Raw genomic sequence first — 24,235 nt, forward strand, 5'->3', positions numbered from 1 at the left:
CTCTCAAAAGGTCAACGAGAGATTCTTTTAACGAATTTGAAAGCAATATTTTATCTGCAGTTTCTAAAAATAACCCCAAAAAATTTTGGTCGTACGTAAAATCTGTGACCGCTAAAAATAATTCAGTACCTTCTCTTGCTGACAGTATGGGTAATGTAACGGACGACGATAAACGGAAGGTCGAAATTCTAAACCCATCTTTCAAAAACTCGTCTACGGTAAAGTACTGCAGCACCATTCCCACTTACAATTATCGAACAACCCAAGGATGGCTGACATAGTGTTTAGTGTATCTGCGACTGCAAAACAGTTAAGATTATTAGACGCCAGGAAGGAATCTGGCCCAGACGGTATCCCCGTAAGATTTTATGTTGACTGTGCTACAAGTATAGCACTATTCTTATCCATCAGCTATCAGAGATCATTCGAACAGCGGAAAGTTCCTCGAGATTGGATGAAGACCCTGGTCATAGCAACCTATAAAAGGGGTAGGAAATCGGATGCACATAATTACCGGCTAATTTCACTGACATCGATTTGTTGTAGAATCATGGAACACATTTTGTGACCAGACATAATGACCTTTCCAGACTCTGAGAAACTCATCTGCAGAAACCAGCACGGTTTTAGGAACCAGTGGTCATGGGAGACACAGCTGGCCCTCTTTGTGCATCATATACAAGGGGCTCTAGATACCGGCTCCCAGGCTGATGCCATATTCCTAGACTTTCGAAAAGCGTTTGATTCATTTCCGCACTGTCGCTTGCTCCAAAAAGTGCGCTCTTACGGTCCATCCGATGATATATGCGGCTGGATAGAAAGTTTTCTGACAGACAGGGAGCAGTATGTCGTCCTGAGCGGGGTGACTTCAACAGAAACAAGTACAACTTCAGGTGTGCCCCAGGGCAGAGTAATAGGTCAGCTGCTTTTTACGACTTACATAAGCGATCTGGTTGATGATATTGACAGCGGCATTAGACTGTTTGCCGATTGTAGTCTACAGAAAAGTAGTATCACACGAAAGTTGTGAACAAACCAATGAGGATTTGCAGAGAATAATAGTGTGGTGTCATGACTAGCAGTTATGTCTCAAAGTTGGTAAGTGTAACCTACTGTGTATAACAAAGCAAAAATCCCCTTTAATGGATGGGTGTAAAATACTATTCGAAATGATCTGAAATGCAACGATCAGATTACGCAAGTAACGCGTAAGACGAACTCTAGATTGCCGTTTATTGGTAGAATCCTGAAGCGCTTCAGTCCATCAACAAAGGAAGTTACTTACAAAACGTTAGTTCTTCCAGTTCTAGGGTATTGTTCGTCTGTATGAGACCCTTACCAGTGGGGTCTGATTCAAGAGATTGAGAAAGTCCAAAGAATAGCGGCAAGATTTGTGACTGGTACATTTACCCATCGCGAGAGCGTTACAAATCTTATAGAAAGTTTGAAGTGAGACATAATTGCAGATAGACGACGCGCTAAACGGAAGGGGCTGCTCATTAAATTACAAAATCCGATCTTGGTCGAAGATGTAGAGCATATATTATTACCAACAACTTTCAAAACACGCAGAGATCACCATTCAGAGATAAGGGAAATTAGAGCTCGTACTGAGGCGTTCAGACAGTCGTTTTCTTTTTATTATGGGAATCTGGTGCTGTGACGGAGACTTAAACACGTGGTGGCAGCTCCATGTGGTTTCCTCATCTGCCTTCCACCCACTTACTGGTAGAACTGCTGGACTGTGAATGAAACTGACACAAAATTACCGTTATTTGTGCAACGTAGCATCCCATCTTCGACGCCAATGCGCCACTTCCAGCCATGTACACGGAAACGCCACCGAAAGCCACTGGTAGAGGAATAGCCTTGCCTGCACCGCAATAACTGTGCTTTACCATTGCACTGTCATGTTTCACCAAGCAAGCCTGGCCCATCTGACAATAACATGACAGGTTTATTGCTATAATCAAAATGACAACACCCTCCGCTCGCCAGTAACTAGCAGTCACTGAATATACCTCGACATATTCTCTCTGACTTTCCCATGTAATGACAGCGGCACTACAGTTCCAGCATGGAAAGTTCATGTTCCGTTATTGCCAGTTCAGTGGTTCCTTCAGACTTGCTGCTGCAACTACTGCAAATGCTGCTGTCCTTCTTCAGGAAGAATTATGTTTCTTGGTCTCTCCACAGATATTTCTCTGATGTGGTTGCATCTATGGCACATCCATGCTTGTTGTAGGGGCACGCAAGCCTAGGGAAGTCGATGATCCATAGTTCGTGGGGGGGGGGGGGGGGGGGTTAAATGTGTCATTAGGGGTATTTTCATTCACTTTTCAGCATGTTAAGCGCTTTGAAATCTATTGGCACCTCCACCGTATTCTTCAGGATTTTCTCCGAGCCTGAGCCGGCCGTGGTGGCCGAGCGGTTCTAGGCGCTACAGTCTGGAACCGCGCGACCACTACGGTCGCAGTTTCGAATCCTGCCTCAGGCATGGATGTGTGTGATGTCCTTAGGTTAGTTAGGTTTAACTAGTTCTAAGTCCTAGGGGACTAATGACCTCAGCAGTTGAGTCCCATAGTGCTCAGAGCCATTTGAACCATTTGAACAGATAAAATTGAAGGATCTGCAATGGACGTAGAGCACATATCCTAGAAAGTGCATTATCTTCTTAGATAGTAATTTGGTTACTTAGTTGTTCATTCACCCCCATATAATTTCTACAGTGCAATTAGTCACAAATGAGTAAACGATTAAACATATTTATAAAGTAACTAATTCCCATGCCGCAGAAAGGAACTTACTGGCGCGGTTTGACGTGAATTTAAATACTGTGTATGACGTCCTTTCCTATCTACACACTTACAAACGACCTAACAAACACTGCTATTTCTACTATTCCACTACTCCTTCTTTAACTCATTGCTGGTATGTACAGATTGTGTCGGGGCGGGTGAGTAACCTTTAAACAGTCTATTCACCTAGCTGGATAGGCTTCAGCTTCTCTGCCCCTTCGTTCTGCGATGGTAGGTACTGGTTTAGCCGACAAAATCAGTGTTGACGAAAATTTGACCAAATACCTACCACACAAAGGCAAAGTAAGTCCAGTTCAGGGGTAGTAGCTGAAAGTTACTTAAACTATCGAGCGTTCGGGAATTTTGCATGACTCGTATGAAAAAATATCTAAAATTTCTTTTAAGTTCGTTTATTGTCTTTAAAACAAGAAAAATGGCTATCAAGTCCGTATGTAATATCCCGACGTAAATTATCCAATATTACTGACTGTCTCTGTAACAAGTTCACACCCAAAAGCAGTCAGAAGATATTTAGTCCGATTCGATATTTGAAACGTCCTGACCCACGACTGCATGCGAGGTAACACATTCACTGGTTCAGTAGTCTTCTTGTAAATAAGTGCTTACCATAATGTCCCGTTATCTGCACGAAACATTCCACGTGGAGTTTATGGATGATATGACAGATTTACACGAGAATATCTCCTAATGTACTCACAACGCTCAATATTTCACAAAATATTCAATACGGCTCCATCTGCTCTTCATCAACGAGACGAGAACCGATCAAGCGTGCGAATTTCCTGATTCTGGTACAAATTTGGTTCAAAAATGGTTCAAATGGCTCTGAGCACTATGGGACTTCAGAGGTCATCAGTCTCCTAGACCTTAGAACTACTTAAACCTAACTAACCTAAGGACATCACACTCATCCATGCCCGAGGCAGGATTCGAACCTGCGACCGTAGCGGTCTCCCAGTTCCAGACTGTAGCGCCTAGAACCGCTCGGCCACCTCGGCCGACTACAAATTTGGTCAGTCCGCTTTAACATAGGTGTTTACCAGAAGACAGCTTCCGAACGACTATCTCGACTCATAGATCTGAGGCACAAAACCTTACTGAAACGCTCGGGAAATGGTGGTTTGCTATTGGTTAGTATAATAAGCACCCAGTCAGTTCATCTCGAGCGGTATTTCTAATGTTAGTTAATCATGTTACCACAAGTAATTTAGAATAGAAATTTCGTATTTCTGGAAGTAAATAAAATTTATTGAAGACAAAATACGATTCATTTCTTCAACTAAATTACTAATAAATTTCGTACTCAACGCATCTGCTAGCTGACTTTTACGAAATCAACCTCGCTCGGAAATACGTCACAAATTCCACTATTGCACTATTGCGCAGCGACTTTGTCACACTTACATTAGGGTAGTTTTAATACAATATCACATTCTCACTTTACCTATGTCCTCCATTTACTCTGTGTCTCTCCAAAACACTCACACAACCCAAAACGCGATGAAATAATAATTTTCCAAAATATTTTAAATTACATCAGAGATGTGTGGTAACGAAAGTAAAGAAATTTCCAGACACATAGATTATGGGAACCTATCCTCTTGATAGTCCCAGACACAGGTTTCACAATTCCAGCACGGTTATTATGTGTTTTAGGTGAAAATTTATTCTCCGAAAATATCGACGTTATTGATTTGAAATTTTGACAGTATGGTAGGGTTGTCCACAGAATTTGGCATACTGAGTATGAAAAAGATCGATTAATATTTAATACAGGGTATGTGTAACGTATTGCACACAGTACTGTACATTGCTCGCTCGGTCCAGTAGCCAGCGTCAGCCGTGGCAGCGTGAGAACCAGACGTCTGCCCACCTCTCGGCTCCACGGCAAGTTACGCTTTCAATGCAAGATGACAACTCGTAATAATTTGCTACGTTAAAAGATGCATCCAATGATGCATCCACCCTTACGTACATACGTGCACACACACGCACCCACACAGTGATGCACACGCACTCATGTACTCGTAAAAGCACACTCAGATCAGTAGGTTATGATCTGAAGTGTAACGATACAGTTTTCTCACTGATTTCTTCACCAGGCAAACACAATTCCAGGATTTGTGACATACATTCTATTCACAGGTGAGGTCACCTTTACGCGGAGTGGTATCTCCAACTTACATAACAGCCATCTGTGGGATATTATGTAGAACCCCCATGGTATGGTGAAAGCGAATCATCAGCTTCGGTGTAGTCAGAATGTGTGGGCGGGGATAATTGGCGATCATATTTTGGGACCAGTGTTCGTTACACGTCGCCTAACAGGCCAGAACTAACTGCGTTTGTAGCGGTTGACTTTGTTTCCCACGCTGGAAGAGGTGCCACTGATGATTCGAATCGTTATGTGGCTGCTACATGATGGTGCTCCAGCCCATTTCGCTGTTAAACGTCTGGACGCGTCTCATTCGTATCTTCCGCGGTTCCATGGATCGGACGTGGAGGTCCAGTTGCATAGCCTGCTCGTTCACCAGATCTCAGCCTGTGCGATTTATGGCTAGGGGGCCATCTGAAAAGTGTCGTGTATGCAGATCTCTTTCCCGTTGAGAAGACAGTGGAGCAGCGTATTCATGCTGCCCTGGACACTGTTCGTATACAGCCTGGCAGATGTGAACGTGTGAGACCGAACACGCTAGGCGAGTACAAGCATGCTTTGAGGCACATGCAAACCATCTACAACACATAATTTAACCGTGCCTGCATGGTAGAGCGCGTATTAGGCCGCAGTCTCTCTAACAGTGTATGATTGAATAAATGGTCTCTAGGTTGGAAACCATAAATTTTCGGACGTAAGTTCATTAGATGTTTTTTGTTCCGCATCCTCTCATCCATGAATCCTTAGAGTATATATCTGGCGGAAAAAATCACCCTGTAATTCAAATGGCTCTGAGCACCATGGGACTTAACTTCTGAGGTCGTCAGTCCCCTAGAACTTAGAACTACTCAAAGCTAACTAACCTAAGGACATCACACACATCCCTAAGTTTTAGGGGGACTCATGACCTCAGATTTCAAGTCTCATAATGCTCAGAGCCTTTTGAACCATTCGAAAATCTCATAATACTCGAGCATGGAACATGTTCCAAACTTCTACAACTGACCGGCATCAGAGAAATAGGCCTATAGTTTTGTGCGTCTCTTCGGTGACCTTTCTTGTAAACGGGGATGACCTGTGCTTTTTTCCAATCATCCCCAACACTTCGCTCGACCAAAGACCTGCCGGTACACTTCTGCTAGAAGAGGGGCAAGGTCTTTCTCATACTCTGTGTAGAACCGTATTGGTATCCCGACAGGTGTTCCCTGTGTTGTAAACGGAATTCTAGATTGAATGACTCCAGTTCATTTACTTTACGTAATTCTGAGCTTTCGTACTACTTTCCGTCTCATTTACCGGGAAGACTGCCAGATGGTAACCGCCTCAGCGACGGTCGATGTTACCAATTTTTCAATGAACGGAACACGAAAACCAACCGGTTGCTTCAGCTGTCCAAGTTGCAAAACATGTCTTAAGCTATACGAGCAGTTCTAGTCGAAGAAATCCTAATTTACACTAAAATAAACAGTGTAGAAATTAGATTTTAAGACGATGGATTTAAAGAGATTGTTCTAGTGGTTACATTATCGTCTCTGACATTTTTCTTTTGATTGTTCCGGCTGCAGAGGAGAATAATCACATTTTGAGTCACGCATAGTTATTGTAATCTTTCAGTTTACTTGCTTTTGCTCTTGCTGTATGAACAGTTCCTTGTAACTGACGAGACGTTTGTTATTTATATAGGTTTGTTTCCGTTGCGTAGAGCACTTTTATCGTGGAGACGGGGAGACTGATGGAGTGTTTAGCATTAAAGCGGGACAAAGTGGTTGCTGTCGTCGCGAAATGCACCTCCCATGCAAAGAGGCTTACGTCGCATGACGTTTTCTTGCTCGTACGAAAACATGCCTTCTCACTCGGCAAAAGCGTCAGTATTCGTGTATGTACTGGAACATGTCGACAGGCTTCTGTTCGACCGGTCCTACGGATAAGGACCTAAATTTAAATAATGTAAATGACTCTGAAATTAAGTGATGTATTAATCTCCTTATTTTACACTGAATGGAATGAAGTGTGTTATTTAACAGCGATTAATTCCACGTGTGCGGTTCTGAGCTACAACAATCAAATCAAATTTACTGCACAAGAAAATAAAGCTCTACTCACACGCTCGCAGTCTAACTTCGCTCAAACTTGCAAAAAGCAGAATCAAGAAACTCAAAAAATCTTTTCTGTCAAACTTGATTCACTGTCAACCATTTTTTCGTTCCTGTGCCGTCTTAACGGAGGAAAAACACTGCGATCTTTCTCTGTGAAACAGTTTTGGAAAAACGTTAGTATTTCGTCCTTTCCTATGTCGTCATTCGCTTCAGTGCCATTATGATCTCAGAGTGCGTGGACAGATGGCTTCCATCCTGTTGACTGCTTTAATATAGGACCAAAACTTCTTACAAATTCCCTACGGTTCATTAGACAGTAGTTTGCATTATTAAAGAAGCAGTAGAAAATAGAATGCGCGTTAACTTTCTCATCACAGACAGCAGCTATAATAATAGCAGTGGCTAGAAGCGAGGTCTGGACGCAGAAAAGACTCAGAGAAATGCACTGTATTGTTTATGTTCCTACGAGACCATTGAAACCACCAGTGGACAAATGGAAATAATCTCTGGTAGCATGATGTGACGACGTCTACATGCCGCAAATGATCTCCGCACAAGACGCTAGGGAAGTCTGTTGTTTCTAAGGAAGACAATGGGAACTTAGTCGAAGATCCGAGAAGAATTTGAAGCGACAAGTAAACCGAGAATACTGTGCACGGGGATGTCTTTACGAGAATAATCAATCTCATAGTTGTGTAAGCTCCTTCGACAGTATCGCAGAAGGTATAATAGTGCCAATGGGTTAAACCTAAGCAGCTCATATACACTGACGGGGAAAAGAATCCCAGCACTAAGAGGGAGTTCTGTGACATAAACGACAGTTCCTCGCCGCGTTTCTACATCTGAAAGATGATGTCTGTTCCTGTTTCGCGCCAGTCGCATTAGAGTGGCTCTTGTAGCACCATTATGAGGATGCAGTTCAGGTTTCCTTTAAATACACGCTGTAACGGTTGTAAGGCACCAGTTACATTTGACAACTGTATTGGTGAGTTTATGTAAGTTACTCCTCCTGAACAAGCCATGAAGGCAGAAAGGTACCGACCGACCACCGTGTCATCCTCAACCCATAGGCATCACTGGATGCGGATATGGAAGGGCATGTGGTGTGGTCAGCACACCGCTCTCCCGGCCGTATGTCAGTTTCCGAGACCGGAGCCGCTACTTCTTAATCAAGTAGCTCCTCAGTTTGTCTCACAAAGGCTGATTGCATCCCGCTTACCAACAGCGCTCGGCAGACCTGATGGTCACCCATCCAAGTGCTAGCCCAGCCCGACAGCGCTTAACTTCGCTGATCTGACGGGAATAAAAAATGGTTCAAATGGCTTTGTGCACTATGGGACTTTACATCTATGGTCATCAGTCCCCTAGAACTTAGAACTACTTAAACCTAACTAACCTAAGGACATCACACAACACCCAGCCATCACGAGGCAGAGAAAATCCCTGACCCCGCCGGGAATCGAACCCGGAACCCGGGCTGACGGGAATCGGTGTTACCACTGCGCAAAGGCTTATGTAAGTCAAGAATGCCTTTGAGGCATCATCTCAGTGAGTTAGAAACAGGTCGTGCAATAGGGGTACGAGAAACTGTATGTTCCTTCTGCGATGTTGCAGAAAGACTTGACACGAATGTGACCACTGTACATGACTACTGGAAGCGTTGGCCACAAGAATGTATGGTCGCTACAAGACCGGGATGCGGACGGCCGCGTGGCACCACCGAAAGAGACCTTCTTGTTCGGCGTATGGCTCTGGCGCATCTGCAGCAGCAATGCGAGCCGCACTTGGCAACTCAGTGAGACAACAGTCGAAAATCTGTTACGGCGAAGACATCTCCGTGTCAGACACACTACAGCGTACACTCCAGCAACCCTAAGCCACCGAGATTTCTGACATCAGTGGTGTCAATCGCGAGCTATTTGGAAGCCAGGGTAGAGGTCTGTTGTGTTTCCTGACGAAGGGTGGTTCTGCCCCGGTGCCTGTGATGTTCATGTGTTGGTTAGAAGGGGGCCAGCTGAGGGCCTGAAATCAACCTGTTTGCACGCTAGGCGCACTGGACCTACACCTGGAGTTATGCTCTGGGGCGTGGTTTCGTAAGATAGCAGGAGCACTCTCGTGCTGACCCCACGCGCCCTGATGCAAATTTGTACCTCAGTCTGGTTATTCGACCTTTTGTACTGCCATTCATAAACAGCATTGCCGAGAGTATTTTCCAACAGGATAACGCTCGCCCATATACTGCCGATGTACAGCAAGCTGCTCTACAGAGTGTCGACGTGTGTTGTCTTGGCCTGGTCGATCACCTGATCTGTCTCCAGTCGAGCACATGTTGGACCTCATCTGACGAGAACTCCTGCGTCATCCACAAACAGCATCAACCGTTCCTGTGTTGACTGACGAAGTGTAAGAAGCATGGAAGTCCACCCAAAAACTGATATCCGGCACCTGTGCAACACAACGCCTACACGTTTGGATGTTCGCATTTGGCTGTTGCACTGCTTAGTGATGTATCAGCATTTCAAATTTGAACTGGCTTGCCTCCTGCTTACATTAACCTGTGATGTCAAATATGTTACCCAGACAAAGGTACACTACTGGTCATTAAAATTGCTACTCTACGAAGATGACGTGCTACAGACGCGAAATTTAACCGACGGGAAGAAGATGCTGTGATATGCAAATGATTAGCTTTTCAGAGCATTCACACAAGGTTGGAGCCAGTGTCGACACCTACAACGTGCTGAAATGAGGAAACTTTCCAACCGATTTCTCAGCAGTTGACCGGCGTTGCCTGGTGAAACGTTGTTGTGATGCCTCGTGTAAGGAGGGGAAATGGGTACCATCACGTTTCCGACTTTGATAAAGGTCGGATTGTAGCCTATCGCGATTGCCGTTTATCGTATCGCGACATTACTGCTCGCGTTGGTCGAGATCCAGTGACTGTTAGCAGAATGTGGAATCGGTGGGTTCAGGAGGGTAATACGGAACACCGTGCTGGATCCCAACGGCCTCGTATCACTGGCAGTCGAGATGACAGGCATCTTATCCGCATGGCTGTAACGGATCGTGCAGCCGCGTCTCGATCCCAGAATCAACAGATGGGGACGTTTGCAAGACAAAACCATCTGCACGAACAGTTCGACGACGTTTGCAGCACCATGGACTATCAGCTCGGAGACCATGGCTGCGCTTACCGTTGACGCTGCATCACAGACAGGAGCGCCTGCGATCTACATCTACATCTACATGATTTCTCTGCAATTCACATTTAAGTACTTGGCAGAGGGTTCATCGAACCACAATCATACTATCTCTCTACCATTCCACTCCCGAACAGCGTGCGGGAAAAACGAACACCTAAACCTTTCTGTTCGAGCTCTGATTTCTCTTATTTTATTTTGATGATCATTCCTACCTATGTAGGTTGGGCTCAACAAAATATTTTCGCATTCGGAAGAGAAAGATGGTGACTGAAATTTCGAAAATAGATCTCGCCGCGACGAAAAACGTCTTTGCTTTAATGACTTACTTCCCAACTCGCGTATCATATCTGCCACACTCTCTCCCCTATTACGTGATAATACAAAACGAGCTGCCCTTTTTTGCACCCTTTCGATGTTCTCCGTCAATCCCACCTGGTAAGGATCCCACACCGCGCAGCAATAGTCTAACATAGGAGAGGAAGAACGAGTGTAGTGTAAGCTGTCTCTTTAGTGGACATGTTGCATCTTCTAAGTGTCCTGCCAATGAAACGCAACCTTTGGCTCGCCTTCCCCACAATATTATCTATGTGTCTTTCCAACTGAAGTTGTTCGTAATTTTAACATTCAGGTACTTAGTTGAATTGACATCCTTGAGAGTTGTACTATTTATCGAGTAATCGAATTCCAACGGATTTATTTTGGAACTCATGTGGATTACCTCACACTTTTCGTTATTTAGCGTCAACTGCCACCTGCCACACCATACAGCAATGTTTTCTCAATCGCTTTGCAACTGATACTGGTCTTCGGATGACCTTACTAGACGGTAAATTACAGCATCATCTGCGAACAGCCTAAGATAACTGCTCAGATTGTCACCCAGGTCATTTATATAGATCAAGAACAGCAGAGGTCCCAGGACGCTTCCCTGGGGAACACCTGATATCACTTCAGTTTTACTCGATGATTTGCCGTCTATTATTACGAACTGCGACCTTCCTGACAGGAAATCACGAATCCAGTCGCACAACTGAGACAATACCCCATAGGCCCGCAGCTTGATTAGTAGTCGCTTGTGAGGAACGGTGCCAAAAGCTTTCCGGAAATCTAGAAATACGGAATCAACTTGAGATCTCCTGTCGATATCGGCCATTACTTCGTGCGAATAAAGAGCTAGCTTCGTTGCACAAGAACGATGTTTTCTGAAACCATGCTGATTACGTATCAATAGGCCGTTCCCTTCGAGGTGATTCATAATGTTTGAATACAGTAAATGCTCCAAAACCCTACTGCAAACCGACGTCAATGATATAGGTCTGAAGTTCGATGGATTACTCCTACTACCCTTCTTAAACACTGGTGCGACCTGCGCAATTTTCCAATCTGTAGGTACAGATCTATCGGCGAGCGAGCGGTTGGATATGACTGCTAAGCAGGGAGCTATTGTATCAGCGTAATCTGAAAGGAACCTAATCGGTATACAATCTGGACCTGAAGACTTGCCCATATCAAGCGATTTGAGTGGCTTCGCAACCCCTAAGGTATCGACTTCTAAGAAACTCATGCTAGCAGCTGTTCGTGTTTCAAATTCTGGGATATTCCATTCGTCTTCCCTGGTGAAGGAATTTCGGAAAACTGCGTTCAATAACTCCGCTTTAGCGGCACAGTCGTCGGTAACAGTACCATCGGCACTGCGCAGCGAAAGTATTGACTGCGTCTTGGTGCTTGTGTACTTTGCATACGACCAGAATTTCTTCGGATTTTCTACCAAATTTCGAGATAATGTTTCGTTGTGGAATCTATTAAAGGCATCTCACATTGACGTCCGTGCCAAATTTCGCGCGTCAGTAAATTTTAGCCAATCTTCGGGATTTCGCGTTCTTCTGAACTTCGCATGCTTTTTCCGTTGCCTCTGCAACAGCCTTCGGACCTGTTTTGTGTACCATGGGGGTCAGTTCCATCTCTTACCAATTTATGAGGTATGAATCTCTCAATTGCTGTTGCTACTATATCTTTGAATATGAACCACATCTCGTCTACATTTGCATAGTCAATTCGGAAGGAATGGAGATTGACTCTTAGGAAGGCTTCTACTGACACTTTAGCTGCTTTTTTAAATAAAATTATTTGGTGTACTCAACGACGAACCTGGGTACACAAATGGCAAAACGTCATTTTTCGGATGAATCCAGGTTCTGTTTACAGCATCATGATGGTCGCATCCGTGTTTGGCGACATCGCGGTGAACGCACATTGGATGCGTGTATTCGTCATCGCCATACTGGCGTATCACACGGCGTGATGGTATGGGGTGCCACTGGTTACACGTCTCTTCTTCGCATTGACGACACTTTGAACAGTGGACGTTACATTTCAGATGTGTTACGACTCGTGGCTCTACGCTTCATTCGATCCCTGCGAAACCCTACATTTCAGCAAGATAATGCATGACCGCATGTTGCAGGTCCTGTACGGGCCTTTCTGGATACAGAAAATGTTCGACTGCTGCCCTGGCCAGCACATTCTCCAGATCTCTCACCAACTGAAAACATCTGTTCAATGGTGGCCGAGCAACTGGCTCGTCACAATACGTCAGTCACTACTCTTGATGAACTGTGGTATCGTGTTGAAGCTGCATGGGTAGCTGTATCTACACGCCATATAAGGTCTGTTTGACTCAATACCTAGGCGTATCAAGATCGTTATTACGGCCAGAGGTGGTTGTTCTGGGTACTGATTTCTTAGGATCTATGCACCCAAATTGCGTGAAAATGTAATCGCATGTCAGTTCTAGTATAATATATCTGTCCAATGAATACCCGTTTATCATCTGCATTTCTTCTTGGTGTAGCAATTTTAATGGCCAGTAGTCTATTCCTGAAATTCATTACTATAGGTTAATTGTCTTTTGGTGTTTCGATTTTTTTCAGTTACTGTACTTTGCAGCCAGACGTTTTGTTACATGTCCCTCGAAGCAGATTCTAATGGTTACGCCCTTTCTCTTACAGGTGACAATATAGCAGCGATCCAGAAGCAAGAAGCTTCCCACGCGTTTCACCACTCGTCGGCGAGGCCAGCTGTCGTCAGTATAGCGATTGCCGTTCTGAGGGAATTTTGGCGATGACAACACTTTACTGCCGTGTGCGCCTTCGTAGCATCGAAGGCGCCCTGCACACTTCTGAGAGTGCTGGAAACTATTTCGCACAGCCGTTATGGATGCGCTCTTCAAGGCACCATTCCTCCGGAAAGGATCTTTTGAAGATGTTTGCTGGGTTGTTGAAACAGCACAACGTTACAGGGACTCAACAAAACACGTGTATGCCACTACTTTGGGCACTTCATTCTTTGCCAAATCAAGGTGAGTCATGTTCTTCGATTGTAGCACCACAGAGAGCTTAAAAACTTTTACTGCTATTCCTGGAAATTAGCTACGATAAAATAAGAATGCCTGTTGTAACACACATTCCATGAAAGTCTTTCACCAGCGAATGTGTGCACATTTGGTAAATCTTACGTTTTGTACTGACATGTTCCATGAATATTTTCCGTTCTTAACGTGTCGTCGATAGCTACACTGCACATTTTTGGAAGCGCCAGTTGTTTCACTGAGTCTTGCCTACTTACGGTTCGGACATCGGAGAGGGACACAAAGAGGTTGAACGAAAATATGCAAACACAGCGATAAAAGCATACTTGAATAAAAATTCAGATGCTACTCAATCCTGTAGATGGTGCTGTTTTATTTGACAGCGCCTATGCAATGCCCTCAACACGCTTCATGTGTTAGTCCTGGTTATAATAGTGTTCCTCATAGTTGGGAATGCATTGCGCCAGAGGTAAGTGAACTCGAACATGGCCAAATTGTTGGTGCCAATATGGTAAGTGTTTCAACAACGAAGGTAGTCGAAGTGTTCGGTGTTTCACGAGCCACCATATCGAAGATTTATGTCACGTAAGCTCCACTACGCAGCAATGGAAGAAAGTCATTCGGTTGGAGTAGTATTGTCTCACACTATTTCCAAGTTCTGACAGAGTTTAAGGCACAAGAGTGGAACATGGCGGGGGTTCGGTGGAGATGAGGACAGCCCTGTCGTGGAATTCCATGGGCTCCATGGGTGCTGCCAAGTATTATGTGAACATTTTGGCTGGTCAGTCCCATCTCCTCGTACAACGTTTGTTCCCCAACGGTGATGCGGTGTTCCAATGCGACAGAGCGCTTGTTAACATAGCTCACATCGTCTAGGATTGGTCTTTTTGAGAATGAGGATGAATTGTCGCATCTCCCTTCGCTACCACAGTGTCCAGGTCTTAATATTATTGAACCTATGTGCCGCTTTGGAAAGAAAAATTAGTGAAACATTTGACATTAATACATTCAAAACAGAGATAAAAAAGAAAAACGCACAATGGACCTTAGCTGGAAAGCCCCAACAGGATCAATACTCGGTTTCTCAAGGAGTTATCTTTTCACAAATAATACCGAGAAAATATACGAATCTGATCTTTGTGTTGATATTCTGCTGTTAGCATGACCTTTGTTGACTTAGTTGAGCGTAATATCGCAACTAATTCATAAAACAATGTGAGCTGTGGCTTGCTCATACTGTGCATTGGATTAAAGCCTGGTTACTATTCTGTGTTTAGTCTCCCGACATTGATGTTCTACAAAGCGCAGGATGGCTCACTGACGGATTTATAAGTAATCACATTAGTATGCGCATTCCGCTCCAAATTCTTATCGGATTCTTTGAAGACAAAATTGAGTCATTATGAATGCCAATCTGGAATTAATTCTCGTTAAAAGTGCTACAGATAATAACGCGTATATTCAAGAACCGATAGCAGCGTAAAATAAAGTCGTTTTGTATAAATTAGCGCGCATATATCGATATCGGATAAGACTTTCAAATTTTCACGTGTGCTACGTTTGGGCGTTCAGCTGTCAGTTAGTTTCCATCAGTGGGAACTCTAAAAGTATCCAGTCCTACCGACCTGTTCAAGACATAGCTGGTCGATTTAAACATCTGTTCAACTGCAGACACATTGATTCATTATTCTGGGACTGTATACAGACCGGAGTACGAATCTGAGCAAGAATTCCTGCATGTTTCACAAGTGTAACCTAACCGATGCAAAAGCATTTCTGAATTCATTATATAAGCATACGATGATTTACAACTTGACTGGAACAACGGAACTCTATACAGTATTTATTCAAGGTTTCGCTCTTTTTACTATAAGGGCAATGAATTGTGATGTATGTCTTCAGCCCACAGAAGTTTAAACAGTCAACACCAGTTGTGGTTGATTGCTCTAGGCAGAATGAAACTATCAAGACAGCCCTATAGACATCAGTACTGGATGTGAGTCATCAGGCGACTTCCCACCAAACGCAGCGGTGTACTCATTATTGTCATACAATCATGTTACTAATTACTCGCCCCCCCCACAAGAATTTTGCAGCAATAACTATAAATATGGTGGTGCGTCTTCACATCAGAGACATTCCATGATGTCGCCTCAAGGTTTGAAAATAGTCGCGGAAGTGTAGGGCCTTTAAGACGAATCTGGACAATCTTGGCTTTGATGAGCTGTATACCTTACGTTTGCCAACACTGGATGAGTATTGTCAATGTTTTCAACTATCCTCACTTCACCTAAAACGCTCAGAACAGCGCAGAGTGTGAAGACTCGACGGACTGCTTCCTGATTAACGTGCAATTACCACGGAAATCGGTTTAACAATGGCGAACTGCGGTATTCAGAAATGGTGATATCGCGCCAACACTACTATCTTAACGAGAACATTGCTTACGTCAAACACCATGATGACGTTTTGTGGCTCCATGACAGTGCGTCAATATGGGAAACATGAAGATTATATCTGCCCAGCTATTTCTGAGTATAGTGGTGGACACATAAACGATTATATCTGTGCTTCATCGAATGTACATTTACGTTGAATAATGAATAGATGAATTCGTCATTTTTTTAAAGCTCTGCTTTCTTTGCTTTATTTATTCGCATCCTCCTCCGCCTCGTACGGGAGCCATGTACAGGGTGACTATATGAACTATTGAACTATATGAAAAAAAAACGTAGATTAGTTCCAGACTACGGCGTGGATATACTTTATTCAACATGTAAACGTTACTACAGGCATTCGGATTTAGGTTCTGACATGTTTCATATGCCTGCCATTATTGGCGATGATGCGGCGCGGGCAAATAACGAAACTGCTGTGGATCAACTCCTGAAACGCTGTTTTCGGCTCGGCAATGGTTTTGGGGTTATCGCTGTACACCTTGTCTTTAATACAGCCCCACAGAAAGTAGTCACTTGCGTTCAGATCTGGGGAATATGGCAGCCAATCAAGGCCCATGCCAGTGGTTTCTGGATACCACAGAGACAGAATGCGGTCCACAAAGTACTCCTCCAGGACATTAAACTCTCTCCTGCTTCGACGGGATCGACCTCCGTCTTGTATGAACTACATATTGTAGAAATCAAAGTCACTTTGAATAATCATCTTCAAAAACCTTCACGTACCGTTCGGTAGCCACTGTGCCATCAAGGAATATCGACCGATGACTCCGTAACTGAATATTGCACACCACACACTCACCTGTTGAGAGTGAAGAGACTTCTCGATCGCGAAATGCGATTTGGCAGTCCCCCAAATTTGCCAATTTTGCTTGTTGACGGATCCATAAAAATGAAAGTAGGCTTCCTAGCTAAATCAAATCATACAGTTCCCATGATACTCCGCGGGTAACCGTGCAGTCTGAACGTCCTAACGCAAACTGTTCAGAAGTTATGATGACTTCATTTCATATAATTCAATAACTGTCACCTTATGAGTATTAAGTATTCATCATACACAGCGTTTGTGGTTCGCTGGATAATAGAGTTACAATTTTAGAAGCTCCCTAAATATGTCTCTGAAAGCGTCCCCCCACCACCGGGTGGCCGAGCGGTTCTAGGCGCTACAGTCTGGATCTGCGCGACCGCTACGGTCGCAGGTTCGAATCCTGCCTCAGGCATGGATGTATGTGATGTCCTTAGGTTAGTTAGGTTTAAGTAGTTCTACGTTCAAGGGGACTGATGATCTCAGAAGTTAAGTCCCACACTGCTCAGAGCCATTTGAACCATTTCTTGAACCTCCCGCCCCCCCCCCCCCCCACCGCTCCGCCCACAGCCACCTGTATCCAAGAGTCTGGGTACTGTAAGTGACCAACAATTTAATACATGAATTGCGATACATACCTGTTCCGGAAAATGTGTGTTCTTCAGTATCACTGCGACAACTATGTCACAACCCCATTTTAAATCACAGATGTGTGTCAGTGCAGCCAGTGCTCAGCTCTGAGCCGCTCTGGCTGGTCAGCCCAGTCACCTCTACGCTGGCAACCAGCAATTTCGCTGCCTGGGAAGGACTCTGCAGGTAGCGGCGACTGACGGCTGTCGGCAGTTGCCTGCACATGAGTGCATGGGTAGTACTTCCACCATTAATGGGAAAGTCCTGCAAACCATTATAAGAATATTTGCCTGACGTGCCTCAAATATGATATAGCTAATATGCTATATTATATATGACGTGCCTCAAATTTGATATAGCATACTCCTGCACTGATATGTAACACCAGCATGATAGAAGTACCTTTCCTTTGATCACAGGATGCTGTGATCCGCGAACTCGACTCACTCACACCAACACATAGATTAAGCAACCTTCCTGGGCAGCAGTAAGCATATGTATTTCCTATTGGCTGAAATATACGGCTCTTAGCTATAAACAGGGCTACTTGGGTCCAGAGGAACATTCTGGTCTGATTGCTGGCATGAGCCACTTGCCTTCTTTCTGATAGTAAGTAGGATGACAAAGTGACTCTTTGGTGCTTCTTGATAGCTATCCAAGCATTCATTTCCTAATCAGCACACTAGCTCTAGTGTTTGTCAATAGTAACCATCCCAAAATTCGCTTCATTCCCACTGAGTCGTTGGGAACTGCTGTTACCCTGTTCTCTTGTTTTCGTTCGTATCTAGACCCTGACAGCGTCCTGTGCGCTTGAAGCGTCGCATATTGGACTCTCATGATGATTCTGCAGGCATGTAGACATGATTTCCAATCGTTTTCATGTGCATATGTTTTTTTACTGGGATGCAGTGACTAATCTCTCCTCATCCTTCTTCTTCAGTTGAAGATGGGAGCATATTGTCACTCCTGTTGAGTGACAGTGCTTTCAAGGATCTTGTGAGGGAACTTGGCGTTCCAGAGGGCGACAGTTGGATAACTCTCAGTCCATATAAACGTAAATAACCGTCTCTCTCCCTCTTTTTCTCTGTACGTGTGAATAATGCAGATATGTGTTATGCTTTTGTGTTTCTATCCACTGTAGAATTTTTCAACGAGATAGCAGCCATGGGTATGGGTTATATATCACAGCTGAATCCTACAACTTTTAAAGCAGGGCCATCATGGATGCTTATTGTAATTACCAATGACGATGATGATGTGTAGGGGATCCCCACATTACGACCGATGCCATTCTTCATTGTGAGCTCATGGGGGATGCCCCCATGCTGTATGGAGCGAATACATGATAAGTGGTTCTTTCTATAATGTGCCACACAGTTGCATGCTTTACTAATGTGATATGTTCTTGTCTGCTTGTTGTTGAGAATATTTTACCACAGGCTATGAGACCCTTCTCCAGCATTAGTTTATGGGGAATGAAGACAGTTACCGAGCTGCGAATATGTGAGTCATATTTTTTTCTATGCTTGTACAATAGTACTAACAACACAACTGCATGCATGGATCATTAATGTGATGTATTGTTGTTTCCTCTAGGTGCACTCGATGACATGAGTCAAGGAACTGTCAATACATAGACAGATCTGAAGTGAATAATGCTGCAGACAGTTACTAATAAGATACCACAGAGTGATTCAGATCCAGCTGCCCAACCCATCGCTGCAATGATGTACCCACAACTTCGCAAATCATCAATGATGTACCCATGTCTGGACATGCAGCAAAATGTGCAGCAGCCTGTTCATTAATCTTGGATTATCTGTGGCCAAATGTGAAGAAACCTAGACCATCAACTGTGATGCAGACCAGGCCATCGTCGCACCATGCCGGTCTGTGGCAAGGGATCAAAACTCCAACCAATTTTCCATCGTCTGTGCCACAATCACTATGATCTGGCTCCTATCACAAACATCGCCAACCTCACTAGAGATCACTACGACATTGCCTTTGGCCTTGCAGCAGCATCACTCCTGCCCACACTGTTATGCATCACCAAGAAACTCGTGTAGTTGCATTTGACTGTTCCATGGTTGCTGGCATATTTAGGGACAGGACCTAACACGCCCCCCACCCCCACCTCCCCCAAAAGGGAGCGGTGTTGCTGCTGTTGAGGAGAACAGCATTGTTAAAATCTGAGGCAGCTAATGGTGTGATATCGTTAAGTTGATAGATCGCAGAGTGGTTCAGAACGCTTACCGAGAGTGTCATACTGGGTCATTTTTCTGAAACAAAAGAAAGAAGGTCGAGACGGTGCAGAGCTGTATTCTCCACCTCCATGTACAGTCACATCCTTTTGATCCACTTATGAGGGATCTAGTTACATCCCCCTTCTGAAAGATATTGCTGCTAAATTCTGTTGTGTTAGTATCCAGAATCGTGATGAGAGGAAGTATACTGCTAGCACGGTCGATTCTGGCTAGCAATAGAATTGATCAGAAAGATTCACAGGGCTCAAGTAAATGTGTTGCTTCTGATGACTACAGTTATTATAATTTCGAAACGTCTCATTTCCGATAAAACTGCGGGACCTACCAAAATTTGAGAGGCAGAATCCTGATTATTCAGTTCACTTCCCCACCGTGAATGTTTATAAACCATAAAATAAAGACAACATGAGCACCCTGTGCACAACAAAAGAGTAAAACATAAAATGATTGGTCCTCTGCATTTGTCCAATTTAGCCACTCAAGACCCCAAACATGAGACCTGTTGCTATACTCTGAGGGTGAGAGGCAACAGCATGTGTGGATCAAAAGTATTCAGTATCTTTGTCGTAGATGCCTGAACTCATTTGCAGAAAGGCGCATCATTGATTCCTTGATGCAGGAAGCTGTTGGACATGTGGAAATGCCTTTTGAGGATAAAAACTTCTTAAAAGTTAAGAATGCACACTACCATGAACAATGTCCCTTGTCATTTACATTGACTTCGAGTGCATGTAGCTCCTGTGGTATGCTATGAAGGCGACCCCTCTACCTCATTCTTCATTTGCAGAACAGCATTATCATATGTGATGGCATATCAAGCTGCATGCTTCTATGATTTAGTTGCAATAAATTCGAATCTTATGTTGGCAATAATCCCGCAAGATTTTTGCTGTCTGAGCTCGAAAAACTTGCATGAGGTGTTAATGAGACTGATTGAAACAATTTCCTCATGATCGATTCGCATTAGAATGATACTTTGTACAAGCAAGCTGCCAGGTCCTGCACTTGTGGATTGCCATTGGATAGTGAAGTGAGAACTACACATAGTGACCACTATCATCTAATGGGTAAGTTTTGCGGCACAGCAAAAGATAGCATGAAACTTGAAGTACCAAGTCCCACAGCACATATCCATTTATTACCCAATTTGAGGAAGTATGATGTTCACATCACACGTGGGTGATTTTGGGTTGAAGAGTGATAAGGTCAGTGTCATTCCTGTCCCGTGTTGATGACATCTCCTTTTCTGAGAGAGTCATGCTGAGAACAATGGTCTGCTTCCTAAAAAATGGTTCAAATGGCCCTGAGCACAATGCGACGTAACTTCTGAGGTCATCAGTCGCCTAGAACTTAGAACTAATTAAACCTAACTAACCTAAGGACATCACACACATCCATGCCCGATGCAGGATTCGAACCTGTGACCGTAGCGGTCGCTCGGTTCCAGACTGTAGCGCCTAGAACCGCACGGCCACTCCGGCCGGCTCTGCTTCCTACATTTGCTTCATCTCGCACTTGCATCTCTTCAGAAACTTCCTGAGATGATGCATTAGAAGGATATGCATATCACCAGTGCCACACACCCTGACGATTTGTAGTTTCAAATTGTGAGAACTCTTTCCACATGAATACTCAGACTTGAAGGAGAGACTCTACGAAACCACATTGCCTGACATAACCTGCATTCTCCAGTAAAGCAACAGGCACTGACGTAATAGATCCGCATTATGATTGGCATGATTTCGTATACCTGTTCCAGGACATCTTCAAGAAGTTCTGGAGTATATGTCTGGGAACATAAAAATTGGATGAGGCCTTCCATTTCACTGTACCTGGCCTTTATTGAAACATAATGTTCAGAAAGGCACAAATCAGCATTGAATTTTCTACTGATGTTGACATGATGCTCTTCTTTGCACGCATGATACATCGGGGGACTTTGCCATTGTGTGCACAGTTCTGTCAGGGCAAATAACCACGCACGAGTGAGGACAATTACAGGCCAACTAACAATTGAAGTTACGTGCTTACCTGGACATAAACAACATCTATGGTTACGCCATGCCACAAAGTATGCCTTTTAGGGGGCTCCAACAGCTGCCTGAGGAGGAAATCGTCAGTTTGAACTCACAGATCTATGATGTGACTGAGAGTGCTGGTGAGGAATATAGAGTAGAGGTATAACTGGCATATCCCACCCACTTGCATGATGATGACAAAGATTTCTGCAGCACGGAACCTCCACCTACGTGTCAGGTAGGGAAAGCAACTTCTTAGTATCACCTGCGAAATCCCCTGTACTCAGCGTTGTTGTTTGAAAGAGTGCATTTACATTAACACTGAATAGAGGGCTCTCGCAATGTGTGACGCTGAAAAAACTTTTTACAAGTTAATGAAAACCATAGGTTTCATTTAAAAAAACATGAAAAATGTTAGAGAATATCGCGAAAGGTATTTAGTTTACAGTGTGATGGGCGTTATGCCTCAAGAGATTACATGGAGGGCAAAATACGAACAGACCCCCATCTTCAGTGAAGGGCTATTCACTGTAGTGATGGCCAAGGCTTCAGTGGACTTCACGAAGCCTGTCTTTAAACGTATATGTGTTCTAGACCACACGCACAGCTGTCACCACGAGTTTGTGAAGCCAAACTTCGCGGATCACTTTACATGGAACAGACAGCTTCATCTAATGGGCAAAGACCAGTAATTAGTTACAATCCTGAAACATATGAAATATCTGGATATGCAGCCAATAATCCTATAGAAATAACAGCTCAAAACATGAAACTTATTGGTCTGGTAAAAGACGAGACGAATGGGTTGTAGACTGTGGAGACTGTGGGGGTCAGATCTGATAAAAATAAATTCTCTACAGATACTGGTGCCTCAAAGGCTCTCTCGAATGCAGGTAACACGAGGTGCCTAGTAGAGATAATTGGCACAGCTCCACATATGATAGTCGATGTGTATATACGACTATGGTCGCATGAATCACTTGTCATTGTTGTATATATATATATATATATATATATATATATATATATATATATATATATGGGGGGGTGGGTGGGTGGGCGGGTGGGTGTGGTTTTTCTTCACGTGATTTGCTAGTCCCAATTTCCCAATACATACTGTATGTAGGAAGAGCATTGACTGAAATATGAGTAGAAAGGAGTGATCAGTAACACAAACATTATACTTGTAAATTGATGGAAGGAATCAGAAAGACAATGATGAAAATGTATACAGGCAGATTATGGGAAATGCAGTTTCTTTCTTTCCTATTGTACCTGATAGTCATAAGCCTTCAGAAAAAATATTTGTGAATAAGACCTATGTATATGTATGTGTAAATACACAAAGAAATGGAAACTATTGAAAAAATGCCTTGTAACAAAATCCTACTGTGTAAACAGCAAATGATTGTAAAAAGATTGTTAATAAAAAGCAAATTATTATATATAAAAATAGACTATATTTGTAATGAATAGAATTGTAAAAAGAAAACAGTAAATGATATATATTGCAAAAAGGAACAGAATAATAATAAATTATCAGTTTATTTCCAAAACCTGCCACTGCAGAATTATTCTTGATAAAAATTTGCTTATAACAAATCCCATACTAATGCCACTGTACTCAGACCTAGGATGAAGAGGCATACACAGGTTGAGCTAGTTATAAAAGATGATAAGGAGGAAGAGGGGGAGCTCAAATCTTATTGGCCCATGGTGTATCGAACGGCCATAATCTGCTTTCATTGATCTCGAAATTCCCCACCAATTTTATATCACATGATCAGTGTCCAGATATGTTATGATCTTGAATACAAGTAGTCAAGTTCGCTAAGGTGTGTGGGTAGGACAACATGGCCAGTGTCGAGTTACGCAATGAACTTTCACAATTGCCTAAGGTGTATTGCTGTTCCCCTGGATGACCTTGGCCAATTGCTGATGATGCCCTGGAGAGTGAAAATGAATATTAGTCGCCCAAGCGACGTTGAGATAAGATCGTTGTCTGGTCTGAATCTCCCCTTGATAGCCTACTAACAGCTAGGTGCAAGTCTTCCAATTGGACGCCACATCGGCGGCTTGTGTGTCTGTACCTTACACAAGTACCCCTACTGGCAGAGGACCTACAATTAAATCCGAACCTCATATTTCTCCTGGCGAATCATCATCATCATCATCATCATCATCGTCATCATCATCTCAGCTTTTTCCTACGTCATGTGGAGTCGGCTCTGCTGGATCGTTCTCTTCCATAAATGCCTATCTAGTGCTTCTTCTCTGAGCCATCCTTTCTCCCATTGGTCCCCTGCTACCTTGTCTTTCCATCTCAGTTCGGTCTTCCTCTTCTCCTTGATCATTTGATTTCTAGGTCTTCAACTCTTGTCCACACGTAGCATCTTAGCCTAATTTGTTGGATCTTATT

The 24,235-nt window shown here is 43.6% G+C and overlaps 1 protein-coding gene across 1 annotated transcript in view; it reads left to right on the forward strand.

Annotated features, from left to right (window-relative positions):
* LOC124798787 (neurotrimin-like) overlaps positions 1 to 18,794 on the forward strand; it is a 129,864-nt gene extending 111,070 nt beyond the window's left edge. Inside the window, exon 6 of the mRNA XM_047262316.1 lies at positions 18,673 to 18,794. Within this exon, the coding sequence (XP_047118272.1) occupies positions 18,673 to 18,794 (122 nt within the window). The remainder of the gene's footprint in view (positions 1 to 18,672) is intronic.
* The last annotated feature ends 5,441 nt before the right edge of the window (positions 18,795 to 24,235 follow it).

Source organism: Schistocerca piceifrons, chromosome 5, assembly GCF_021461385.2.
Source record: "Schistocerca piceifrons isolate TAMUIC-IGC-003096 chromosome 5, iqSchPice1.1, whole genome shotgun sequence".
Classification (NCBI taxonomy): domain Eukaryota; kingdom Metazoa; phylum Arthropoda; class Insecta; order Orthoptera; family Acrididae; genus Schistocerca; species Schistocerca piceifrons.